General features: G+C 52.4%; 1 protein-coding gene across 3 annotated transcripts in view; it reads right to left on the bottom strand.

Moving 5' to 3' along the window:
* Positions 1-3,619: 3,619 nt before the first annotated feature.
* Positions 3,620-23,193, bottom strand: part of CSNK2A2 (casein kinase 2 alpha 2) — a 30,467-nt gene continuing 10,893 nt past the window's right edge. For 2 of the 3 annotated variants that reach the window (XM_054840541.1, XM_054840543.1), the window contains 10 exons: positions 20,181-20,282; positions 19,316-19,366; positions 12,866-12,925; positions 10,644-10,727; positions 9,392-9,502; positions 9,083-9,184; positions 8,658-8,758; positions 7,806-7,954; positions 7,512-7,605; positions 3,620-4,064 (listed from right to left, as the gene is read on the bottom strand). In XM_054840541.1, the coding sequence (XP_054696516.1) occupies positions 7,529-7,605; positions 7,806-7,954; positions 8,658-8,758; positions 9,083-9,184; positions 9,392-9,502; positions 10,644-10,727; positions 12,866-12,925; positions 19,316-19,366; positions 20,181-20,282 (837 nt within the window). In that variant the 3' untranslated portion in view covers positions 3,620-4,064; positions 7,512-7,528. Of the gene's footprint in view, positions 4,065-6,065; positions 7,606-7,805; positions 7,955-8,657; positions 8,759-9,082; positions 9,185-9,391; positions 9,503-10,643; positions 10,728-12,865; positions 12,926-19,315; positions 19,367-20,180; positions 20,283-23,193 lie in introns of those variants that run through there. The other variant, XM_054840542.1, reaches the window with a different exon arrangement.

The following is a 23,193-nucleotide window of genomic DNA, read 5'->3' on the forward strand; positions in this document are numbered from 1 at the left end:
GGCCGCTGCGTAGCTCTTGTTGCTAGCTAATGCCCCATTGAAATCCTGCCAACAACCACAACGTCGTCTGCTGGTTGTGCTTCTCTCTCCCTTGGGCTACCACCGCTCCGACTGTCCCAAACGCACAGTCCCTGGCAGCACCTGGGGTAGCAGCACTTTCTCCTTCATTTACAATTCCTCGCACAAACGAGCAGCAGATACAAAAAGCAAGGCAGTATTTAGAAATGATCGGCTATATCTAGTCAGCGGGTTGACTTTATATGGCACAATTAAATAACTTCTTCCCTTAATCAGCTGGTAAGAGACAACTGGGACAAATATCCAGCTGCCATTCCTGAACAGCCTGCCCATTCACACGCTCTCCGCTTACCATTTTAATGTCATGTTTTGCTGCAAGTGATGTACATGGAAATATGTTGTGGTTTCAAATCGTCCCTAGTTCTCCATGAATTTTAACGAAAAATAATACCCGTTGCCTCTCCTCCTTCCCCAGGCATGTGCGGGCTAAAGGAGAGGGCAGAAACAGAGAAGCCTAATGAGACGTTAACACATATTAGTAGTCGAGGCTGGTGTTAGGAAAGAGGCGTCTGGGAGATGTATTTCAATGAGACACACACTGATGTTATTCACCTGGAGGATGACTAGGAAGCTGTTGGTGTGTTGCAGCACCCTCGTTCCCAGGGTGTAGAGGGATTGGATTTTGGGGAGCAGGTGGAGGAAAAGGCCCATCCTAAGAGAATAATCTGGTCCGAGAAGTGAGCAGAGGTTGCCTGCTCCAGAAATAACTGCCCACTGAAGCATTTCCTACCCTTCAGCGTTCCCAGCAATCAGATGCCTTCAGAGGAATGAGATCTTCAGGAAGCTCCTGAAACATTGCTCCTCTGAAGTTTCACATTACTGGGCGCAGTCACTAGAGCAAAACGTAGCAGCTCACTCCAGCATCACCAAGTCTGTGCCTGCCCTGGAGCACACAGTCCAGGTTCATGGCCTGGGAAATTCTAACCTGGGCTTAAGCCATCGCTGGAGAGCAGATGCCCAGGGCCAGTGGGCCAGCTGAAAGGACAGTGGACCAGTAAAACCAGAACCTGATTCAGTCGGTACCTTGGTGAGCCAAAAGCCTTCGCTGCATGGCAAAACCGAGTACAAAGCAATGACTTCTGCAAGGAGTGTGAGATCCTGGGATTTGTCCAGATGACTCCCAGCTGTCTCTCCCAGCCTGGATTTTCCTACGGGAGCAGGACTGGATGAAGGGCAGCTGTAATGAGAAAAGCAAAAAGGGAATTGGGCAGGATATCCACAGCCACCACACGCAAGGGGAGGCAAGGTGCAAAAGTGGCTTTGGGTGCTGAGGGAACCTGGATGAAGGCTTTGGACCTTATGCTGGCTGAACTCCATGCAGTGCAGAAGAAGGAGGAGGAGGAAGCTGGACTGCTGCTGGGCAAGGGATCAGAGGAGAACAGGGGAGTGTAAACACCAGTGGGCGCAGGAGACAGTGCCAGCGCATGCTGGAGCTCTTTGGCAGAGAAAGTCAAGGAAGCAGGACACGCTGCCTTGGTGGGACCACCGTGCAATGGATGTCACAGTGGAGCAAGGGGCAAGAATGAACAAAACCTTTCTGACTCTTGACAAACTGAAGACAAAAACCGGGCAGGTAAAGAGTTTATTTCTGACAAGCAATAGTTAAAAAAGAGTCATTGAGAGCATCCTTTAGAGACAAGCTGTTGACTTGGAGAGGACCTGGGCTGCAGCAGGTGGGAATGGGGGGCATGCCCCAACAATGTCAGGAGAGGGATGGATGAGGAAACAACAGCACTTGGATGTGCCACCATGCTGCAGGGACCTCAGTTCGGCATATGCGCTCAGTGTTGCCCAGCATGTGTGGACCTCAGGTGGACTCTGCTGTGGGCTCTTTCCTGCAGGGAAAGGCTCTCACCACTGGCCGAAAAAGCTTCTTGCTGAATTTAGGCCCCAGAGATCAGCACAGTCCTGGATATAACAGGGCTGTCATGACATCATGTCTTGGTAAAGCCCTGCCTCACAACACCTGTAGCTTGAACTTACCTGGTGTACATGTCCACACCTGGCCCCACACCAGCACATCTCCAGGTGTGATGCACAAGGGCGGTGTCAGCAAATTTCCACTCGTACCGCTCACAGGTTTTGTGTGAAGACTCACTCCTGCATTTCCACTACAGCCACTGCCCAGGGCTGGGTGAGAGCAGCACCGTGTGGTTTCTGTGCCAGCAGGAGCCCACAGCTCACCTTACCCAAGCTCACCTCCCTGGGAACTGGCAACAGGTCTACCTTTCCCAGTCAAGAGCCTCGTCTCAGAGGTACCCTTAGCCTGGGCAGCTTCAGTGTAGGGGAAAACTGTAGGGAAAAACACACAGGAAGTGAAGGAATGGACAACAGAAGAGAAAAACCAACTGCGTCCTGGGCTGCATCCCCAGCAGCGTGAGCAGCAGGTCGAGGGAGGGAATTCTGCCCCTCTGCTCCGCTCTGGTGAGACCCCCCTGCAGTGCTGTGTCCAGCTCGGGGGTCCCCAGGACAAGAAGGACATGGAGCTGTTGGAGCAAGTGCAGAGGAGGCCACGGAGATGACGTGAGGGCTGGAGCACCTCTGCTATGGAGACCTCAGGCTGAGAGAGTTGGGGTTGTTCAGCCTGGAGAAGAGAAGGCTCCGGGGAGACCTTAGAGCCCCTTCCAGTCCCTGCAGGGGCTCCAGGAAAGCTGGAGAGGGGCTGGTGACAAGGGCAGGGAGTGACAGGCCAAGGGGAATGGCCTGAAGCTGCAGGAGGGGAGATGGAGATGGGATGTGAGGCAGAAATCCTTCCCTGTGAGGGTGCTGAGGCCCTGGCACAGGTTGCCCAGAGAAGCTGTGGCTGCCCCTGGCTCCCTGGCAGTGTTGAAGGCCAGGTTGGATGGGGCTTTGGGCAACCTGGGCTAGCGGAGGGTGTCCCTGCCCATGGCAGGGGGTGGGACTGGATGGGCTTTAAGGTCCTTTCCAACCCAAACCGGTCTGGGATTCTATGAAATGACCACGTACAGTTCTACAGAGTCCAGCTGGAGGTTTTTAGACCAGAGTTTCAAGTGGTCTGTTAACATCTAAGACCAGAGCACAGCTTGGACAACCACCAGCATTGCAGCCAGGCTCTCCCAAGAGCTGCTGGTGAAGCACCACATCTGTAGGGGAATTCCTGTGATGCAGAGGCCCATGGGCAGGAGCTCCAAGCTCAGGGCTTTGCAGTGATGGTGCTGGGGAGGAGGAGGAGAGTCTCAGCCCAAGAAAGAGGAAGAGACGGGAGCTCCTGGGGTGCAGAGACAGAGCCATGCCCAAGCCCCATGGGCTGAGAAAAGCAGGTACCAGCACTGGCACCCAGGCCGCTACCCAGGCAGACACCTCCAGAAGAGCATGGGGGGCCTAAGGAAGGACACCCCAAAGGTGGCAAGTGGCTCCTTTGCCTCTGCCAGCAGTGATTTTGTACAACTAGTTTCTCCTGCTCTCCTTGCCCAGCCTGTCCTAGCCAGGGCACAGGGAACAGCTCGCGCTGCCAGCATCCTCCAGTGGGGCTGGTCCTGCCCCACAGCTCCCTCCCCACTGAATACTGCTCCTCATATGCTTCTTTTAAAACTTTTATTCAACAATATAGAATTCTTTTAATTATAATATAGAACTGTCCATCGTGATACTACATCCGCTGCCACCCCTGTACCCTGGCAGAGATGGGCGCAAGCTGGCTAACTGGTCCATCAGAGGTTGGGGGGGGAACAGCCAGAACGGAGGAAGGAACAACTAAGCAACAACTGCTTTGCACACCCTTCACATTTCCACGCTTTCCGGGTCAGGAAGAGCTCAACAAGGAACCAAAGGCAGAAGAACCTTTAACACTTGGAGAGAAGGGCTGCGGTCATAAAGAGGCGAGTGCCGTCCAGCCAGGCGTTCTGCCCCGCTCTCAGCCCTGCCCACGCTGCGCAGTCTGCCCGCCGTCACTCTACACGCGCTGATGGGACGTTTGATTTGGTTCTCATTCTGCTTATGGAAAATTGGGAGCAACAGCATCGGACCTGAGGAGAGATGGGAGGAGGGAAGTGAGCGTCACGGGGCACTGCCAGCTCGACACAGAGCTCCTCTGGTCCCAGGTGAATGGAGGTGGCCGGGCACGCTGCCCCACACCCTGCCACCCTGCTCCCGGCCAGGCCCGGCTGCACCCTCCATGCCCCTCTGGATGTGGGGACAGTGGGGGATCCTCAGCCTGGTTTAGAAGGGGTGGCAGGGTGAGAGGGGAGGGCAGGGCTGAGCGAGGCAAGGGAGGGACGCAGTCCAGCAAAGCAGCACTTTCAAGGGCAGCCAGACACCAGTTTGGACTTTTTTCTCCCCACCCTCCTGGGTTAAATCCCCCTCCACTGCCTCAAACATCTCCTCTAGTCCCACTAAAGGCTTCCCCCATACCACAGCACACTTCCAACAGGCATGGGGAAGCCACTTACCACATCCCTCTCCTACCTCATCCCCCAACGGCTGCCGTAGTTCTGGTTTTGAGCCTTTGCTCTTACAAGGCACTCAGACAAACCTGTGCTCTACCTCTGCTAGAAAGCTGGGGCCAGGCCAGCTGAAAGGCCAGGACTCTCCCAACTTTCTCCAGGAGAAAGCAGGTGAAGATGCAAGTTACCCACCCTCCTTCCTTCCTAAGGACAAGATCCTGTCATCTCCAGCTCCCAGCTGTCCCCACAGGCAGGACAACGCTTTGCTAAGGTCCAGAGGAGAGCAGGGTTTCCTGCTCTGAGTGCTGGAAGGGCCCATGGATGCTGAAGAGGAAGTGGCCCGAGCTGCAGCCAAGCGTCCACACCACCCTGGGATCAGCAGACTCCGCATCCTCCTCGCTCCCAGGCTACGCTTACTCAGCTGCTGAGTTTCCCTCCAGGATGAACGTCACAGCTCATCCTGGCCTAGAGCTGGGTAGGGATGTGGGGAGATATGGGGCAGGTTGTTCCAGCCTCTCTGGTTACCACAACCAGGGAAAGCCATTTACCCATTTCACTTGCTGGGAAGAGCATCCCTCTTCCTCTGCTTGAGGGTTCCAGGAAATAATTTCTGATAATGTCAGGTTTACAGAACGGATATTTCCCAAAGCACCACCTTGAAACCCGTCAGGTTTGGACACTGTCAACCACTCATATACAACAATCAACATTTTTCACCTATCAAAATTCCCACACTGAACCCGTTCTTCTCCCCCACACCTCTTCTTCCTTGGCTCTCTGGGAGCTGGGAATGCCAACACACAAAAGCTGGAAAACGGGCAAGTTTCTCCCATAGCAACTTGGGCAGGCCAGGAGAAACATCCGTTCCTGCCTCTTCTCAATGGAGCAATTCAATACGTTTAAAATCAGTTCAGAAATCGACGTTAAAACCCCAAAACAACCTTGCTGGGTATTAGCACAGCTTAAAAGCACAAGAGACCCCCACGCCTCTCAGGCCAGGCAGCCTGTAGGTCAGGCAGATGGAAGGACAGAGTGCTGGATACACTCGCCAAAGCCTTCAGTAACATCTGCAGGAGAGTTAACGTTAGCGAGGACCCTGTGGCACGGCAGCAACACCCCAGATGGCTCCTCAGCCCAGACACGGATAACAGCTCGTGCACCAGTCGCATCCCAGAGCGGGAGGAAAGAAGAGCTACTCCCTGCTCAGCACATCTTTAGAAAAAGCCATCCACCCAGGCCGAGAGGAGACAAGCACGCGGGGAACCCACAACTTCCAGCCACGCATCGAGGACTTCTTGTCCGACCAGCCACGTAACAGACAGACTGAGCTACCCCGGGCACTGGCTGTTTGAGTCCAACGTACCACAACAGCCAACTCCCATGCCGTGTACCCAAAACCTTGGGCCTCCTCTCCGGCCCTGGGGAAGCAGGGACAATCTGCCACAGTGAAACTCTCAGGGCTGACAGCATGAAGAACTGCAACCAAAGATCCCAAAATACTTGGACAAGAGCAGCTGGAGGAGCCAACCTGACCTCCTCGAGGAGGCAGTGCCTTCAGCTCTCGCTCTTTCTGGCTATCCCATAGATTTGAGACGGCAGACATTCAGATGTATAGATATTTATTGGTTTCAGTGAATTATACAAATGGATTTACCTGCTATCGATGCCAATAGAACTTTATTGGAATATGGAATGTAAACAGATGTTTCAAATAGAAACATTGCAACCTTATAAAAAATTAACTATTTCGACAATGCCGCAGAAGGAAATTCTGTGTTTAGGTGCTGGTGGGAAAACACTATCTCCAGCTTCTAGGTTTGAGTGTCACCAGAACCACTTGATGAAGTTACACACAGAACAAGTAGAGGAGGCAACTGTGAATTGTGGGGCTATAAAGCCATCGAGGGATCTGATGAAAGAACCCGCAAGACGAACCCCCCACCCCCCGCAACAGGATCGGCACCCCAGAATTCAACAAACGGCTGACTTTGTTAAAACACTACATGGGATCCCAAGTCCTGGATCAGTAGCTGCACAGCCCCCTCCCCGACAGACCACGCTGCTGTTTGCTGATCCTCCCCCCGTCCCCACGCTCTCCTCCCTGGCCTCCTCTCCACTCCTCCATCCTGCAGTGCTGGACTGAACCGCTCCAGAGCCGTGCTCTGGCACGAGTCTGCCTCTGGCATGAATTCTCATGGGAGCCACGTCATGAGGTACGTGGTTGCACACACAAGAAGTCTTGCAACACTGACTTTCCTGAGCTCGGTGGGAAAGTCTGGGTAGTCCCTCCTCCCTCCTGCCACAAGAGCAGCCCTCACATTCACAAGTTTCCAAAGCAGATCTATTGAGTTTCTTCTCAGAGTGAGCCTTTGTCAAACACACCTGGAGGGGGGATCTTGCCTCTCCCCAGCAACTCGGATCAGTGCCTTCGTTTTAATGCTCCAACCCAATCCTGAGATGCTGCTGGGTTTGTGGGCCCGTTTTTGTTGAACCTCCCCCCTCCCCCCAACTGCCCCGGCATTCGCAATTGAAACTGGAGTTCAAGGGCCAAATTCAAGCCCAGAGTGAGCAGTAGGACTTGGACCTCAAAACAGAGTTGCACCTGCTGACCCCCAGCCGGAATTTGGTTCATCCAGAGCCTACAAGTCAGAAAGGCATGTTTAGAAAGAGGCATGCTAAGGGCTGATGGTGGAACGACCAATTTGTCCCCACCAGCACGGTGGGGAAGGCTGGACTGAGAAGGAAGAGAAGGATCCATAGAGATGTGAACCAGAATCAGTTGTGTTGAGCCCTGGGGATATCACTACATGTTTAGCTCTTGCAAGACCGTTTGCCCAGGGCTTTGGTACCACAGGGTTAGAGTTACATTAACCACAACCACCAGAGAGGAACTGAGGTTTATGACCCCCCCCAAGGTTAGATTTCTGCCAAGTATAAAGGGGAGGGGAAGGAGGGGGGGGGGGTCCTTGGTTCTTTTCCCTTCACTGTGTGACTGAAGGTTTTTTTTTATTTGTAAACATCTTGAATTACCCGTCGTTTTCCAGTCTTCATCGTGCTGTTGTCAGGCCACTGGAGAGCACAGCATTTTCTGAGCTGGGCTGAGACTGCTCCTTCACCACTGGATCTGCAGGAGACAGAGCAGGCAGGAAGGGGAAACAGCATTTAATAAAGGGGAAGCTCCACCCTGGCAAACCCTTCCAGAGAAACTGTCCTCAAAAACCTACAGAGCTGCTAAGGCTTTCGCAGAGTATGGACCTGAAATTTGCCCTCACAAGCCAGGACCCGTCTCCGTCCCAGCTGGCCCCAGCTTCTCCATGGACTCACAGAAATAGGGGTGCTCCATCGCCTCCTTGGCAGTCAGCCTCTGTTGATGGTCATATCGCAGGAGCTTGTCCAGGAGGTCTAGGACTTCAGGACTGACCAGATGTCTGTTCTCACTGTGGATGAAGTTCTCCCAGCGCTTCCGGGAATGCCTGCAAAGGGAGCAGATGTCACTGCCCAGCTCTGACCAGCACAGCAGTACCCAAAGGTGCCGGGGGAATCACTTGCCACTATCCACTTCTAAGAAAAGGTGGCTGCGACGGACACTGTCTACAGCTCTTCCTTGCACAAGCTACCGCTTGGCAAGCACTCGCTGAAGGGAGAAAACCCCCTTCTTTAGGTACACAATTGTGCAGATGTCCTGTGCCTGGGAAAGGCACATTATTACACATTCCCTTCTGTCTACAGGGACGAGATGGCAGCATGCAGCACGTGGGGTGACACCCTTAGGACCAGAAGTGCTCTGGCTTGCCAGCCAGCCTCACAGAACCTGTCCTCACTATCCCATCCACCTCTTGTCCTTTTCAGAAATCTCAACTGGGAGATTTTGAGCCCCTCAGCCCACACTCAACTACAGTGTCTACATCTCCACTTCTAGCATGTCAAGGAGCAGGAGAAGGAAGAAACAGGGGATGGCTCGTGGATCATGGGAGAGGCAAGAAGAAAGAGCCTGCATTGCAGTGACCTCCTGAGATGACATGAGCAGCCAGATGGGAGGCCTGCAGGCAGCATTGTGACCCAGAAGATCAAAGCAGGTCCTTCAAGGACCTGAGAGTCCTTCAAGGGGATGGACATCAGTTTATTTCCCTCTCTGTGTTACAAGGAAAAAAGGCAGCATTTCACTTCTCTACTTACTGGCCCAGGATATCATTGAAGTGCGGGTCCAGTTCTATGTGGTACTTCTTGAGATACCCATACAGCTCATCTGTGCCCAGGACCTTTGCGATGCGAACCAGCTGGAACAAGAGGCATATTGAGCGACAGCACACGGGTAGGCCACCGCTCTTTGGCAGAGGCAGAGCTGCCCAAATCTAAAAGCTCTCCTTCTGGAAACATCCCAGATGGAAGGAATATCTCCCTTGAAACTTATTTTTTGCAACATATGCAGAAAACAAGTCTCCTATACAAGGCAGTGAAGCATAATCCCAGATGGCTTAACTAAGCACGTAGCAACATCCTCCCAGCCTGGTGGTCCGATCCCCAGAACCTCCCCGCTATACACACAGAGATGAGGTGGTGACAAACATCTCATGAAATAAGCCAGGTAGCAAAGTCTTTACCTGGTCATAGTTGTCCTGGCCATGGAAGAAGGGCTCCTTTCGGAAGATCATGCTTGCCAGCATACAGCCTAAACTCCACATGTCTAAGCTGTAGTCATACATCTGGGGGGAGAAAGGAGAAGCTGTCAGAAAAGGCATGCTCACCACGGCCTGGTTTCCCAGCCGCACAGGCAACCTCAGCCTTTTCCCTTCACAGTCAGCCTCTTTCCAATCCAGGCAATGCCCTGACAGGCAAAACCAGACAACCCAAAGGTGGCCAAAGTGCAACCACAAGTGGTAACACTGGCTAGCGAGGAGGCAGACTCTTACTTGGTAGTCCACAAGGAGCTCCGGTCCTTTGAAGTACCTAGAGGCCACACGGACATTGTATTCCTGAGCTGGATGGTAGAATTCGGCCAGACCCCAGTCTATGAGCCGCAGCTGAACATGTGATAAAGAGACACAGAGTCAGGAGCCTTGGTATGAGCCGGTTAGGTGAAGCCATGTTGGCCAAACCTCTCAATCCTGTGATGCAAGTGTGGAGCCCGGGATGCAGGGAGGTCCTGAGAGGACAGGAGATGCTCTCAGCAGTGCTCTGGTCAGGCTCTTCTCCTCCCCCTATCACCAGCTGGTGGGGCAAAGCCCAGCTTAGAGAGCTCCTCTGCCTCCTGAATCCAAGCATACTGTTGCTCCTGGGCAACTGGCTCCTTACCAGCACCATCGGCCACAGCGGACAGGTCTTGCATACTAGAGAACAGGCAAAAGCCAGCTGTCTTATCCCACCGTTTAGAGGGGCTGGGCTGAAGGCAGCATTGATTTTAACTGGGGGCTGAGAGCAGGGAACAGGGTAGGAGGGGAGCCCACCACATCCTGCAAGGCAGACCATCTACCCCGCAGCCGCAGGGACAGACAACCCGCCATGTTACTGAAGGACAGTGGGTCTAGTAAGAGATTTCCCCCTCCTTATAAACCTTGCCTTGCTTGTACAGCCACCGCTGACTGACAGGGAAGGACATGTGGACCAGCAATTAATTCGCTGCTGCAAATCCCAGGTCCCTGGGGAGACAGGTACACACAGCACCCAACGAGGGACAAGTACCATGACGGAGTGGGGAAGCTCCATGGTAGTGAGCTGGGTACAAACGTTTCCTGTGATCTGACTAGCATGTCCCAGAAGTGAGGAAGCCACTGCGGGACAAGCAGCCTGTACTGCAGGAGGAGCTGATGTTCCCTAGGTAAAAATATCCACATGTATTTCAGACAAGGCCACCCTTCTGTCCAAGGCCTCTGCACCCTACTGCCACACCTCCCCAGATGGAGATGAACGACCCAGATCTGCTCCTCTCAGCAAAGGAACCCAGTATAGCTGGCTGGGGGCAAGAGCAGCCTCCAAGCCATGGACTCCCACTGCAGTGCTCCCCAGTGGGACTTTAGCCATCTCCTGACGCAGGCACAAGCGCAGGGGAGCCAGTAAAGAAAGGTTACAGGGGTAAGTACAGCTGCCCAGGCTACGGGTACAGAGGTGGCAGAATTTCAAGTTTCCCTCAGAAAAAAACTGCTTTAAGCCCTGGTGCCACAGTACCTTTTTCTGTTGGTGGTCTATCATGACGTTGTGGGGTTTGACGTCCCTGTGCATGATCCCCATGCTGTGACAGTAATCCAGGGCCTGGCAGACACACGCACATACATTAGACACGTCTGTAACCACAGGCGCTGCATGAACAATATAACAGTTCTTGTCCAGGAGCAAGAGTGCCCCATCCGCAAGGAAGTGCTGCAACCCTGGCACAAGAAACTGGCATTTTCAGCTCTTATGCTGCACGTGATGAAGTGACAAGCTGGCAACAAGACTGCATTGACCTCGTGTCCTACTGCAGTCACAGGTCCCGGAACAGCCTTCCCTGCACAGTCTTTGAAGGATATGATGCAGAGAGGCATCCCACCTGGTGACAAGCCCAATACTCCAACCTAGGTAGCCCTGTGCTTTCTAGGTCACGCCGTCTTCCCCAGAATGGGATGACTCTTACATGCATACAGTTTTATGGCCTTCCAGCGCAGCTTTCCACCTGTGTCCCAAACCACAGTTAAGCTAGAAAGTCACCTCTGCCCTGCTCATTGAAGCCAAATCTGCACTTACAAAAGGCAAGTAATAATGTGCAAGGGAGAGCGACGCTGCTTAAAGCTTGACGACAGGAGCACGCTAACTCTCCAGCTCCGTGACCTTGCACCACTCGCCCCCCGACGCAGCTGTTCCCTTGAGCAATGGGGTGAGAATGTTGTTTTCTCATCTCTAAGGGGGAGGGAGATCCATCCATCAACATCTATCAGATGCTGTGAGATCTCCAGCAGCACAGAGGGAGAGTACAGCCTGCAGTCATTCAATACCCAAGACATCAGTGTCAGGGAAGTAACGCTGTCCTTGCGCCCCTGCCGTAAGGCCTCAGAAAATATCCCTGCAGTGACACGTGGCCTCACAACCAACCACAGTCACAGCAGATGGTGGTCCTGGGATCTCCAGTATGGGAGATCTGTAACAGTTTGGAAAAACTGCTTCCAGGGATGAAGCTATTGTCTTGCTTGTCCCAAGGTTGGATCATTTAAGCCTCATCACCCCTCCCACCCTAATCCTGGGCTGCCTCAGGCTCCCTCCAACCTTCAGTAGGAAGGTCTTTCCCTTGCAGAGAGGTGCAGCAAGTCTGAGGGTGCAGCCTCCCTTAAGCCCACTAGATCTTTTTCAGGAAGTCTCCGCAGTCACCAAGTCCTGGAGCACAAAGGGGTTTCCCTAGCCTGTCCCACTCATTTCCAGAGGCAGGGGACCTGCAAAATGCCAGCCCAGAAGTCCCGAGGGCCTGCTAGGACCTGACACCGTCACGTTGCTGCTCCAGTGGGTCAGCACAGAACAGCCCTGGGATCAGCCAAAACCTATAAGCTCTCCCTAACACCCTGCTGCCTCCCACGTCCTGCAGCCAGAGACCCCAGAGAGACAGTGCAGCAGATCTCACGGATCTGCCACATGGCTCCGTAAGCATTTCCACGGGGAGGTGCAAGCTAGGTTAGTTAAGACGAGGTATTTCAGGCACTCCTCACCCTTTGTCAGAGGGGCAGGGAAAGCTTTGGCTGGGAGGTCTCAAAGGAAAATACGAGTGTTATATCGACATATAACAGCCAGCATAACCAGAAGTTTTGTTCCCCCCAAGAATCCATGGGGTTCTGTGACCACAAAGCACTGAGCTGGCCAGCTTGTTCTTGAAGTGTCCTAGATCCCCCACTCAAGAGACACAGGGGTCTAAAACCAAGTGGGAAGAAGTCACCTTCTGGAGCTGCATTTGAATACTGCAGCAGAAGAAAGCCTGGCTCCAGCAATCCCTCCTACCTTCTGCTCTCCCTAGTGTGCTAAAGAGTCCCCAGTTCCCTAGCCCTGCAAACGCCTCTCGGCGCTTGTACTGGGTCTGGCCGGGAGGGAGTTGATTTTCCTTGTAACAGCCCAACACTGCTAAAAAAAAAGAGGGAAAGCAAGCACATCTCTACCTGGCCACTAACAATCACAAATGCTTCATGGGGAAAGAATCCCCAGAGAATCAGAGACTCCTTGGAGGTGACCAAAGGTCCCCACTTTGGCTGTAATACCTCACAGCAACAAGCCAGGTAACCAGATCTCTTCCCAAACCTTCCCAGGTTATGAGACATGGATTCTGCATTGAACACAAGAAAAGTAACCGCTTAGTAGCGCCACCCGTGAGCCCCGCTACTGCCTCTCTCATTCCTGGTCTCCACATCCAGACTGCCAGATGCAATGCCACTCACCTTCAGCAGCTCATACATATAAAACCGAATATCAAAGTCTGTCAGGATCTGGTACAGTTGCTGAAACAGATGTGGGGAGGGAGGGAAAAAAAAAAAAAGAGAAACAAAAATAAATACTCCAGATTTGGATTAGTTTCGTTTCCTGCACCCTACCTGCCTCCAATCACCAACCCCATTCCAGATCCCCTGTGAATCCTGCCACTCTCAAGGGCTGTTCTGGTCTCAGACCTGCCAGGGCTACATGCTAGGAAATCCACAAAGGCTGCAAAAGCTCCTGTGAAATGCTACTGGGATCATTCAGACCTGTCACCGCTTCTTTCCAGCAGGAGAGAGGCAGGCTGTCTGTCCAAGGAGAAAACAGCAAGCCCTTCAGCACATGCTGGAGTTGGCACAGATGATCTTGACTCTCTGTTCACATGCAAAGTCATCATGGTGACTTGACAACATGGATAACAGCATTCAGAGCAGGCAGGCTGGGAACACACGAGCAAGGCTTCCAAGTGCTCAAGGTGGGGCAGGGAGAGGAAAATATTAACTTAAAGGAGCATGGGGTGGGGAAGCACAAAGGGTAGAGACAGCCTCAGAGCTGCAGAAGCTCCCCTCTACCCCAGGATAAAGGCTAATGCAACTCAACAGCACAGAAATGTTTGTGGGGCCAAGGAGAGCACAGTTCGGAGTCTCAGGGAAGCGTTTGTTGCCAGCACACGTTTACCACTCTCCTCTCCTCTGTGTCCTTCTGCGGCTACTCATGTGGAAGTGACAAAGATCCGGGGTGCACTTTAACCTGCACCGTGCCACCAGCGCTGTCACTGGAGAACTCATCATCCTGCTGCTCTCTCATGCCAGGTCACAACTGGCCCCAAATTTGCCTGCTGCTCTATATCTGTCATTGGCAATGGTGCCAGCCTGACCCCATTGGGCTGCGCTCTTGTCCAGGGAAAGCAAGGCAAGACGCCAGGGCAGGGCAAGGAAGGACATTCACAGGGCAGCAGTAGGACCAGACCCCTCTGCCCTTTCTAACAAGGATCATCTCACAGCTCAGTCAAATCACCGATTGCATCAGCACTGGAGCCAGCTGCTGTCATGGGCACCACTTGGCAGCTTCAGGAGAAATCCCAGAGCAAGGGATTGAAATTCACATTCCAAGAAAGCAGCTCTGGCCCCGGATCCCCTACAGGCCCATGCCGAGATCCTCAGGATTGCGCCTTACTTAGGACCAGCTCCAAAAAGCCCCACCACCCCCAGTACTGCTCTGGGAAATCATTTAACAATGTACAAGTGTCACTTACACACACAGAGCTTCAACAGCCTCTGGGACACAAGCTGCATTGGATTCTCATGAGCTGGGATGATCCTAACACTTTGAAGCAACCCACTGAAGCAAACAAGTGAGCAAGGAAGCAAAAAAGACATAGCCACAAGCTACACAGGGACAGACTTCCTGACGGTTGTGCGTGGCTCTGATGCATGTCCCAGGGCCAGCAGATGACAGCTGAGCCCTTCCAAGAGTTTGTTTATACAGCTTGCCTAGGTAACAAACACTATGGGGGGGACAGAGATGCTTAAAACATCTTTCTGGGAATTACCACCCTGTTCAACTTCACCTGGCAACATCAGTGCACCTGGGGAAGGAGGAGGGCAGGAGAGGCAGAGGCAGAACACGGCTAGAACCTATTTACTCCATTCCCTGGCTCCTCTGCCTCTTGCTGCCTGTAAACAGCAAGGGATGGCCTTTCTTCTCAGGCCCATGATGGTATCGCTTTTCTGACTCGTAGCCTTCAGCAGAGGCAGACATTGGGCAACCAGCTTTCAACAGACTTCCTTGGAAGAGCTGCCTGCAAAACCCAGCACCTCTGACCCTCTTGCTGTGCCAAGGCCAACAGCATGGCTAGCAGTGCCCGGACTCCGCTTGCTGTGGGGAACAGTCCCTGCAGAAGCGTGCTCAGCACCGCTGCAGGCAGCTGGTGAACACAAAAGGCTTTGAAGGACAGAGCCAAGGTTTCCACTGCAAGTGGGCCCTGCACAGCAGCTGCCCCAAGAAGGCTTTGACAGCAGGCTCCAAATCCCCTTTGCCCATCCTACCAGGGGAGAGCAGACACCTCCTTTACAGACAAGTGCCCTGCTCTGCTCTTACAGCTGGCTCTTTGGAGTAAAACTACCAGACACATCCCTGTGGGGATCGCTCAGACCCAGCTCAAACATCTGCTGAGCTAGTTGCCAGCACTGACTGCACGAGGCCTTACAGACCTGGGCTGGTCTCTGCTCTCCATACAGAGTGCAAGGAAAGGCCAAACTCACCCACAGGCAGCCTCCACCCCTCTCCAGCTTTCGGTGATATTTTGGCACGTATCACATAGCCAATCGTAAACTAATCCCGTCAGTGACCGAGGAGGCAGAGACATGCCTCCATGGGACTGACAGATGTTAAACGCTTATTCTTCTCCCTCGAACAAGCAACACAGCTGGCTACATGCAGGAAGCAGCATCTGCAAAGCAACGGGGTGGCTGCGAGGAGCTGTCAGAGGAGACGTGCTGGAACAGGTTGCCCCGACAGGTTGTGGATGCCCCATCCCTGGAAGTGTTCAAGGCCAGGTTGGATGAGGCTTTGGGCAACGTGGTCTAGTGGAGGGTGTCCCTGCCCACAGCAGGGGGGTTGGAACTAGATGATCTTTAAGGTCCCTTCCAACCCAAACCATTCTATGATTCTATGAGAGAGATACTGCTCTGGGGTGCAGGGCAGGCAGCAGCAAAAGACAAGGAAGCTCCCATAGCATCCTGGCCTCAGCAGCCATGCAAGGGAGAAGAATCTGTCATACTTCTGCACCACCTATGCAGGGCAACAACTATTTTTTAAACTAACTTCGGGTAGGTTAGGATAAACCACAGACACTTCCCTCACAGCAACCTGGCCTGAAAATTCACTGAGGTGTACACAAAGTGGAAGATTTGACTGAAAAGCTCTCTGTCACCACAACTCCAATAGGCTGAACATCCTGAAGCAACCTTTCATCGCTCACCTTTCTTGCCCATCTCCTCCTCCTCAGCTGCAAACCTGCCAGTGTGTTTTAAGAACAAAATAGCAAACCCAACCCAGGACTGCTCCTGGAGACCCCTTCTTCTGCCCCCTTCTCTCCCTGAGGTATTTGCCTCTTCAGGGCAAAGAAAGGCACAGCATCAGGTACGCTCATGAACTACACAAAATATGTGACAGCTGATGGTGGTTGAAGGACAGGAGTCTCATTTCTAGTTTGAAACCAATTAGCAAAAGACATTTAATTTCACTGACGGTTACTCAGTTGACTGCATGGCTCTGCAGCGCAGCTATCATTTAAGGCAGATGACTGTGGGTAGCTTGAGTGCTCACAGATGGCAAGTAATACAGCAGGTCTGAAGAGAAATACTAGCCCCGTACACAAGCTGCTGTCCTCCCATGGCAGAATATGCATTTAGTCTAGTTCCAACTCATCATCCCTGCGAGTACAGAGCTGCTGCTTTCAGAAGGGATGCAGCCAGGTGATTTAAGAAAATGTAATCAGCTCTAGGGAGGTATCACCTAAGTCTCCTTTACACCGTCATTTAAAAATAGCCAAACCATGTGGAATACAAGCTTGCGCTTCTGATCCAGAATCATTCACAGCCACGGCTTAGGCCCCACAGAACTGCAGCTTCTACCCGTCCACAGAGAGCCGAGGAAACCCAGCAGCCTTTTTCACGGCTGCGTGGACATGAATAGAGTCCTGCCACTTTAATGGGCAAAGGGGTGAAAGTATTAACAACATTAAGCAAAAAATAATGTTGAAGGAAAGAAACTGTCAGAAAGGAGACAACTGAGGAGACATCCAAGCTTGTGAGAAACTATTCCCAACAGGACAGAGAAAAACACAATCGTGTAAAGTGGTCAGCAACCGCCTGCTGTACACAAGCTGCTCCTCTCATACCCCCTGAAGGCAATTTGCCAGCGTGGTGTATGGTACTCATCAGTACTGCTGAACCTGGAAGCCAATGCAGAGATGGGCAGAGCAGCAGCAGCCACCTCAAAACAAAGAGAAGATGTCCCTGTCACCAGGATTAGCTCGCGTACCTCAACTCCACCAGAATTTGGCTGCCTGGAGAGATCAGGACTGTGGAGCAGAGGGGACAATGGCTGTGTGCTCTCCAGCTGCTTCACGTATAGAGGTATAGGGCAAGCCAAGACCTCCAGCACAAGTGGTCTCATCTACTCTCTGCCCTTTCTGCTTGGCAAGGGCACTTCAGAGCAAGGGAAGAGACAGCGTGGGAGCCCCCGTATAGGAGGTATCCACAGGTACCTGTGACTAGCAGCAGGTCCGCAATCTGTCAGTTAGCTGCGGCCCCAAGACCCTACCCAAACAGGCAGCCGAGCTCATGGGAGTGTAGCTCAAGTAACCCACATGCCCCATACATAGCTAGTGAAATCCAGGTTACAAATAAGCCCTGAACACGAACAGCCATAATGCATGCCCCAGGGGACACGCTTGCATTCCCAAGACAAGTTATTCCTGCCTTGTACCAATCAGCATCAAAAGCATCAATACTTTCTGTCTTGGACCTGTACAGCTGTGAATCTGGATTTCCTCGAGGAACCAGGCTTTCTCCTAGGAGCCTAGAAATGATCTGCTCCAAACTCAATTAGTTGTTTCTAATGCAACTGCCAGGGCCGAGCACTGTTACTTTTGCTGTGGCCAGAAAAACGTTGCCTTCCTGGCTGCAACAGTGCCTGCGATGGCTCTCAGCATGGCTGACCTACCACGTACTCCAAGCCCTGTGTTTTTCAGTTAAAGGTCCCTGTTGGCCACCAGTCTCAAGTAACTACTCCACTTTGTGAACATATTTCAGTTACTGGGTGATATCTTTGATGATAATGTTTTCCTCTAAGGACATGACAGAGTATTGTAATCATATTTTGACTAGGAGACAGACAAAATGATCCTCAGCGAGGTGTGCCACTGCTCTAGCAACCTCTTTTATCTCAAGCCATGTATTAAAAATAATTTATTTTTTTAAAAAGCCACCTCTAAATAGAAAGTTAAAAACTTACAGGATCAGCCTTACAAAGAGTCCCTGGGTCACCAGGAGAAGCAGAGGGCCACGTTCCCAGCATACATGCGACACTGGTCACCCAGCTGATGTCAGTGAAGCCCAGACAAACCAAGGCAGCTTTAATTAGCCTGGAAAGGTCACCACACAGCACTCCTCTCATGGCTGTTTACTTGATGGAGGCAACACTCATCTCCCCGCCCAGAGCTGTCAGGGCAGACGCTGCTGCAAGTTACTATTATTCTAGCCTCTGCAGTAAGTCTCTACGTAAGATTAAATACCACTAAGACCACAACTGCCAGCATGGCTGCAGCTCTGGCTATGCACAAGGGCCCACCCAGCAAGATTCAGCTCACCAAACCAACCCCAGAGGGACAGACAACCCCAGGGAAACAACGCGTGCCGCCTTGTATCACGCATGGGTCTGCGGGTCAGCTGACAAGCTGCTGCTTTTCCACCAACACCAACCCAGGGTCCTTCTCTGGGTGTTTGGTGTATCTGCTGAAGCTGCATCCTAAGAGGTGTGTACCTACATAATGTTCTGGCACAAACAGGAAAGAAAAAAGCACTGTCCCATAACGTGGAACTAGAGATCTCTGAACAGCGCAGGAGGGGATGACTGCTGGCTTTCTAATGGTAACTGCTCAATTAATTCTTCACCACTGACTTAATGACTTAGGGTAAAGATTCACATAGGGGAAGCAAGGATACCATTAAAATAGGTGTGGCTGCTAATTAAACGTCCTTTTTGTGTACGGGTGCACTGCTGCCAGCCAGCAGCATTTCAGTAGCACGGGCAGCCGCACCTGCACTCAGACAGAAGGACCTCCGTTTTGGGAAGGAGTAATACAACTTGGAGCTCCCAAGAAATAAGAAGAGCCAGGGAATATGCTGTAGCCTCAGGCAAGCAGAAAAGCTCTTAAGATGTATTCAAGACTGCTCAGTGCTCCACTACCAGGCCCACTGGCAGTGGGAGACATGGTCTCCAGCCTCTGCCACCCCACAGTCCCCAGGTCTGAAGGATTCCAGCACAAATTGGTGTCATCTACTCCATCAACTGCACTGCTGTAAATACAGCATTGCAGCACAGGGATGAACTTGGGCTGAATATATAGCCCAGCAGTAATTACTAAATTGAGAGGGGAGTAAGAATATCTAACCTGTTGAACTTACTCCTCAAAGTTGGGAGGAGATTCATCACACAAGCTTTATATTCCTTCTCTTCTAGAGCCTATTTACAGGTTTCTGAGTTACATGGGGAAAGGAAGGTGAAGCTGACATAGGTGAAAACCCCAAACTCCCCCCATAGCTCTTGAGGAACATCTGACAACCCAAGATCACAGCACTCTTAACAGAAATGGGAAGCCTCCCCCATGCACACTCAGGCAGACTCACCTTAAAATCTGTGTTATTGATGTACTCAAACACCAGAGCAGGGGTCTTTGACTGCAAGAGAGAGAGAGTCATGGATTAAACACCCTCTTGACCTTTCTTTACTCCAAGAGACCTGAGAAAGCTTTTGCTTCCTGCCCAATCCTCTCTAGAGAGCAGTACAGGAGCGGGACAGTGAGAGAAATGCAGCCCCGCTCCCACAGCGGGCAGGGGCAAGCTCCGCTTATACCCCATGCAGCAAGCACCACAACATGGCATTTTGGCCAGTGCTGTTCCTCCCCGTGCCACAGAGCAGAGACAGTCAGCAGGGGCTAAGGCCTCGCAGCCCATTAGCCAGGACTGCTAACTCTGCAGCAGCGTCATCTCCTCTCTGTGACCTCAGCCAGCTGGTAGTCAGAGAAAACTTCCTGGGAATGGGGTAACTGTGGCAATGCAGGCAAGGTATACGACCTCTGGTTATTGGGCAGGACAGCAACCAGAAGGATGAAGAGCGCTTAATATCAATTGCCCTGGCAGGTGCTTATGTTCCACAGGCCAGGCAAAAGCTGGAAGGCTACAGGCTCTGCTTTCTTACAGAAAATTTGTAGGGCTACAAAACTTCTCCCCCATCAGCCATGGGAAACTCACAGAAGACACAAAAGGAACATAAAAGAGTCCGAGGAACGTGGAGAGGAATATGAGCCCATCCAAATCAACCCACCTCAGGAGACCCTAACAAGCTGGACACCACTTGCCCCTGGCTGGCATGAAGGCACCGGCAGCACCTAACCTGAGCTGAGAGCAGAAGTCACGCAGCAGCGCCTACTCTGTGGCTGCAGCCGGCAGGGAGGCAAGCCCACCACACACGCCACGACACACAGGCACCTACCACTGGATCCTTGACAGTGTCAATCAGATTAATGATGTTGGTGCCACCACGTAGATTCTCCAGAATCTTAACCTCGCGTTTTATCTTCTTTTTCTTCACTGGCTTAAATAGACAAAAAAAATTAGAAGTAAGAGTCCTTTCAGAAATTAACACTGATTTCTGCCACCGATCTTGACTGGATCACATCACCTCCCCTCCTCTCCCTGCTCCCACCCTCACAAGGGAACATTTTTAGCTTCAAAGAGGAGACAGACACTTTGCATGAACTAGGAATTCCCTCTCATCAGTGAAAGCTTTCCACTCATCAGGGGAAAACCAAACCACTCCAGACAAACATAATTGTGACTCCAGTAGCTGTGGTTAAAAGCACCTTGGACTGCTACGTGAAAATCTCAGCTCACTCATTCTAGGTTACACAGGACAAACGTGGTGGACCTCATACCTCAGCTTTTGTTTACAAGCACAAACCATTTTTTTACTCCTTAATCCCAACCCATTTTCCGGTGAGTTCTTTAATCCAATGAAATGATGACCTGAGAGTCTCCAACACCAAGATTTCTAGTAAGCTCAGACACTGCTACACCTAACTATGTGTACACGTCTTTCGCAACCACCCCAAGAGCACATACCCAACTGCACAGCATGCCATCACATCCATATACCATGATTATTTTTAAAGCCTACAGACATTTTAAACAGTTTTTGACTCCTCTGCAAATCCACACAGTCCCAGGAACTCCCTTTGCAAAGCAAGCTTTTCTCTGGACATCACCCTGCAGAGAGTGACACAGAACAGCTGCTCCCAAGGCAGAGGCTTGGAGGTTGGGTTAGCTTTTACGCTGTGCTGATCCAGCGGTTCACTTCAACGCAAAGGAATGATCATTTTTGTAACTCATCCACTCCCAGGCCAACTCTAGCTCTGTGCCTGTTTGAAAGAAAAGGCAGCTTAGAACAGAGGGGAGACTTTTTTAGAGAGCCTTGGCTAGTGACTGGTCTGGGCATCCTGGCTGTGAGTCACTGAGTCCAGCTGCCCTTCACTGCAGAGCTGGAACATCCCCCTCCTGCACCACCAGTACCATTGCAGAGAGCTGCAGAGACATCTTGCAGGGACTGGTAAAGCCCTTGCCCTCATGACACACTGGAGGGAAGGGATACCATCCAGAGGGACTTGGACAGGCTGGAGAGGTGGGCCTCTGCATGAAGTTCAACAAGGCCAAGTGCAAGGTCCTGCACATGGGTCAGGGCAATCCCAAGCACAACTACAGGCTGTGCGGAGAATGGATTCAGAGTAGCCCTGAGGAGAAGGACTTGGGGGTGTTGATTGATGAAAAGCTCAACATGAGCCGGCAATGTGCGCTGGCAGCCCAGAAAGCCAACTGTGTCCTGGGCTGCGTGTCCAGCGGCGTGAGCAGCAGGTCGAGGGAGGGCAGTGGATATTGTATACCTTGACTTCAGCAAGGCTTCTGACACCGTCTCTCATAACAGCCTTGCTAGCAAGCTTAGGCAGTGTGGGTTGGATGAGTGGACAGTGAGGTGGGTAGAGAACTGGCTGAATGGCAGAGCCCAGAGGGTTGTGATCAGTGGCGCAGAGTCTGGTTGGAAGCCTGTAGCTAGTGGTGTGCCCCAAGGGTCAGTGCTGGGTCTGGTCTTGTTCAACATACTCATCAGTGACCTGGACGAGGGGACAGGGTGCACTCTCAGAAAATTCGCTGGTGATACAGAACTGGGAGGAGCGGTTGACACAGCAGAAGACTGCGCTGCCATTCAGCCATATCTTGACAGGCTAGAGAACTGGGCAGAGAGGAACCAAATGAAGTTCAACCAGGGCAAGTGTTGGGTCCTGCATGTAGGGAAGAACAACCCCAGGCACCAGTACAGGTAGGGGCTGACCTGCTGGGAAGCAGCGCTGTGGAGAAGGACCTGGGAGTCCTGGTGGACAACAAGCTCTCCATGACCAGCAGTGTGCCCTCGTGGCCAAGAAGGCCAATGGTGTCCTGGTATGCATTCAGAAGAGCATGGCCAACAGGTTGAGGGAGGTTCTCCTCCCCCTCTACTCTGCCCTGGTGAGGCCACATCTGGAGTTCTGTGTCCAGTGCTGGGCTCCCCAGGTCAAGACAGACAGGGAACTGCTGGAGAGAGTCCAGCCGAGGGTACGAGGATGAGGAGGGGACTGGAGCATCTCTTATGAGGAAAAGTTGAGAGAGCTGGGGCTGGTTAGCCTGGAGAAGAGAAGACTGAGAGGGGATCTCATCAACGCTTATAAATATCTGAGGGGTGGATGTCTAGAGGAAGGGGCCAGACTCTTCTCAGTGGTACCCACTGACAGGATAAGGGGCAACAGGCCCAAACTGGAACACAGGAAGTTCCATCTGAACATGAGGAAAAACTTCTTCCCTCTGAGGGTGACCGAGCCCTGGGACGGGCTGCCCAGAGAGGTTGTGGAGTCTCCTTCTCTGGAGAGATTCAAAACCCACCTGGACGCCATCCTGTGCAACCTGCTGTGGGTGACCCTGCTCTAGCAGGGGGTTGGACTACATGATCTCCAGAGGTCCCTTCTAACCCCTACCAATCTGTGAATCTGTGATTCTGCCCCTCTGCTCCGCTCTGGTGAGACCCCCCTGCAGTGCTGCCTCCAGCTTGGGGGTCCCCAGAACAAGAAGGACATGGAGCTGTTGGAGAGAGTCCAGAGGAGGCCACGGAGATGATCTGAGGGCTGGAGCACCTCTGCTATGGAGACCTCAGGCTGAGAGAGTTGGGATGGTTCAGCCTGGGGAAGAGAAGGCTCCAGGGAGACCCTAGAGCCCCTTCCAGTCCCTAACGGGCTCCAGGAAAGCTGGAGAGGGACTGGTGACAAGGGCAGGGAGTGACAGGCCAAGGGGAATGGCCTGAAGCTGCAGGAGGGGAGATGGAGATGAGATGTGAGGCAGAAATCCTTCCCTGTGAGGGTGCTGAGGCCCTGGCACAGGGTGCCCAGAGAAGCTGTGGCTGCCCCTGGCTCCCTGGCAGTGTTGAA

This window comes from Grus americana, chromosome 13 (assembly GCF_028858705.1).
Source record: "Grus americana isolate bGruAme1 chromosome 13, bGruAme1.mat, whole genome shotgun sequence".
Lineage (NCBI taxonomy): Eukaryota > Metazoa > Chordata > Aves > Gruiformes > Gruidae > Grus > Grus americana.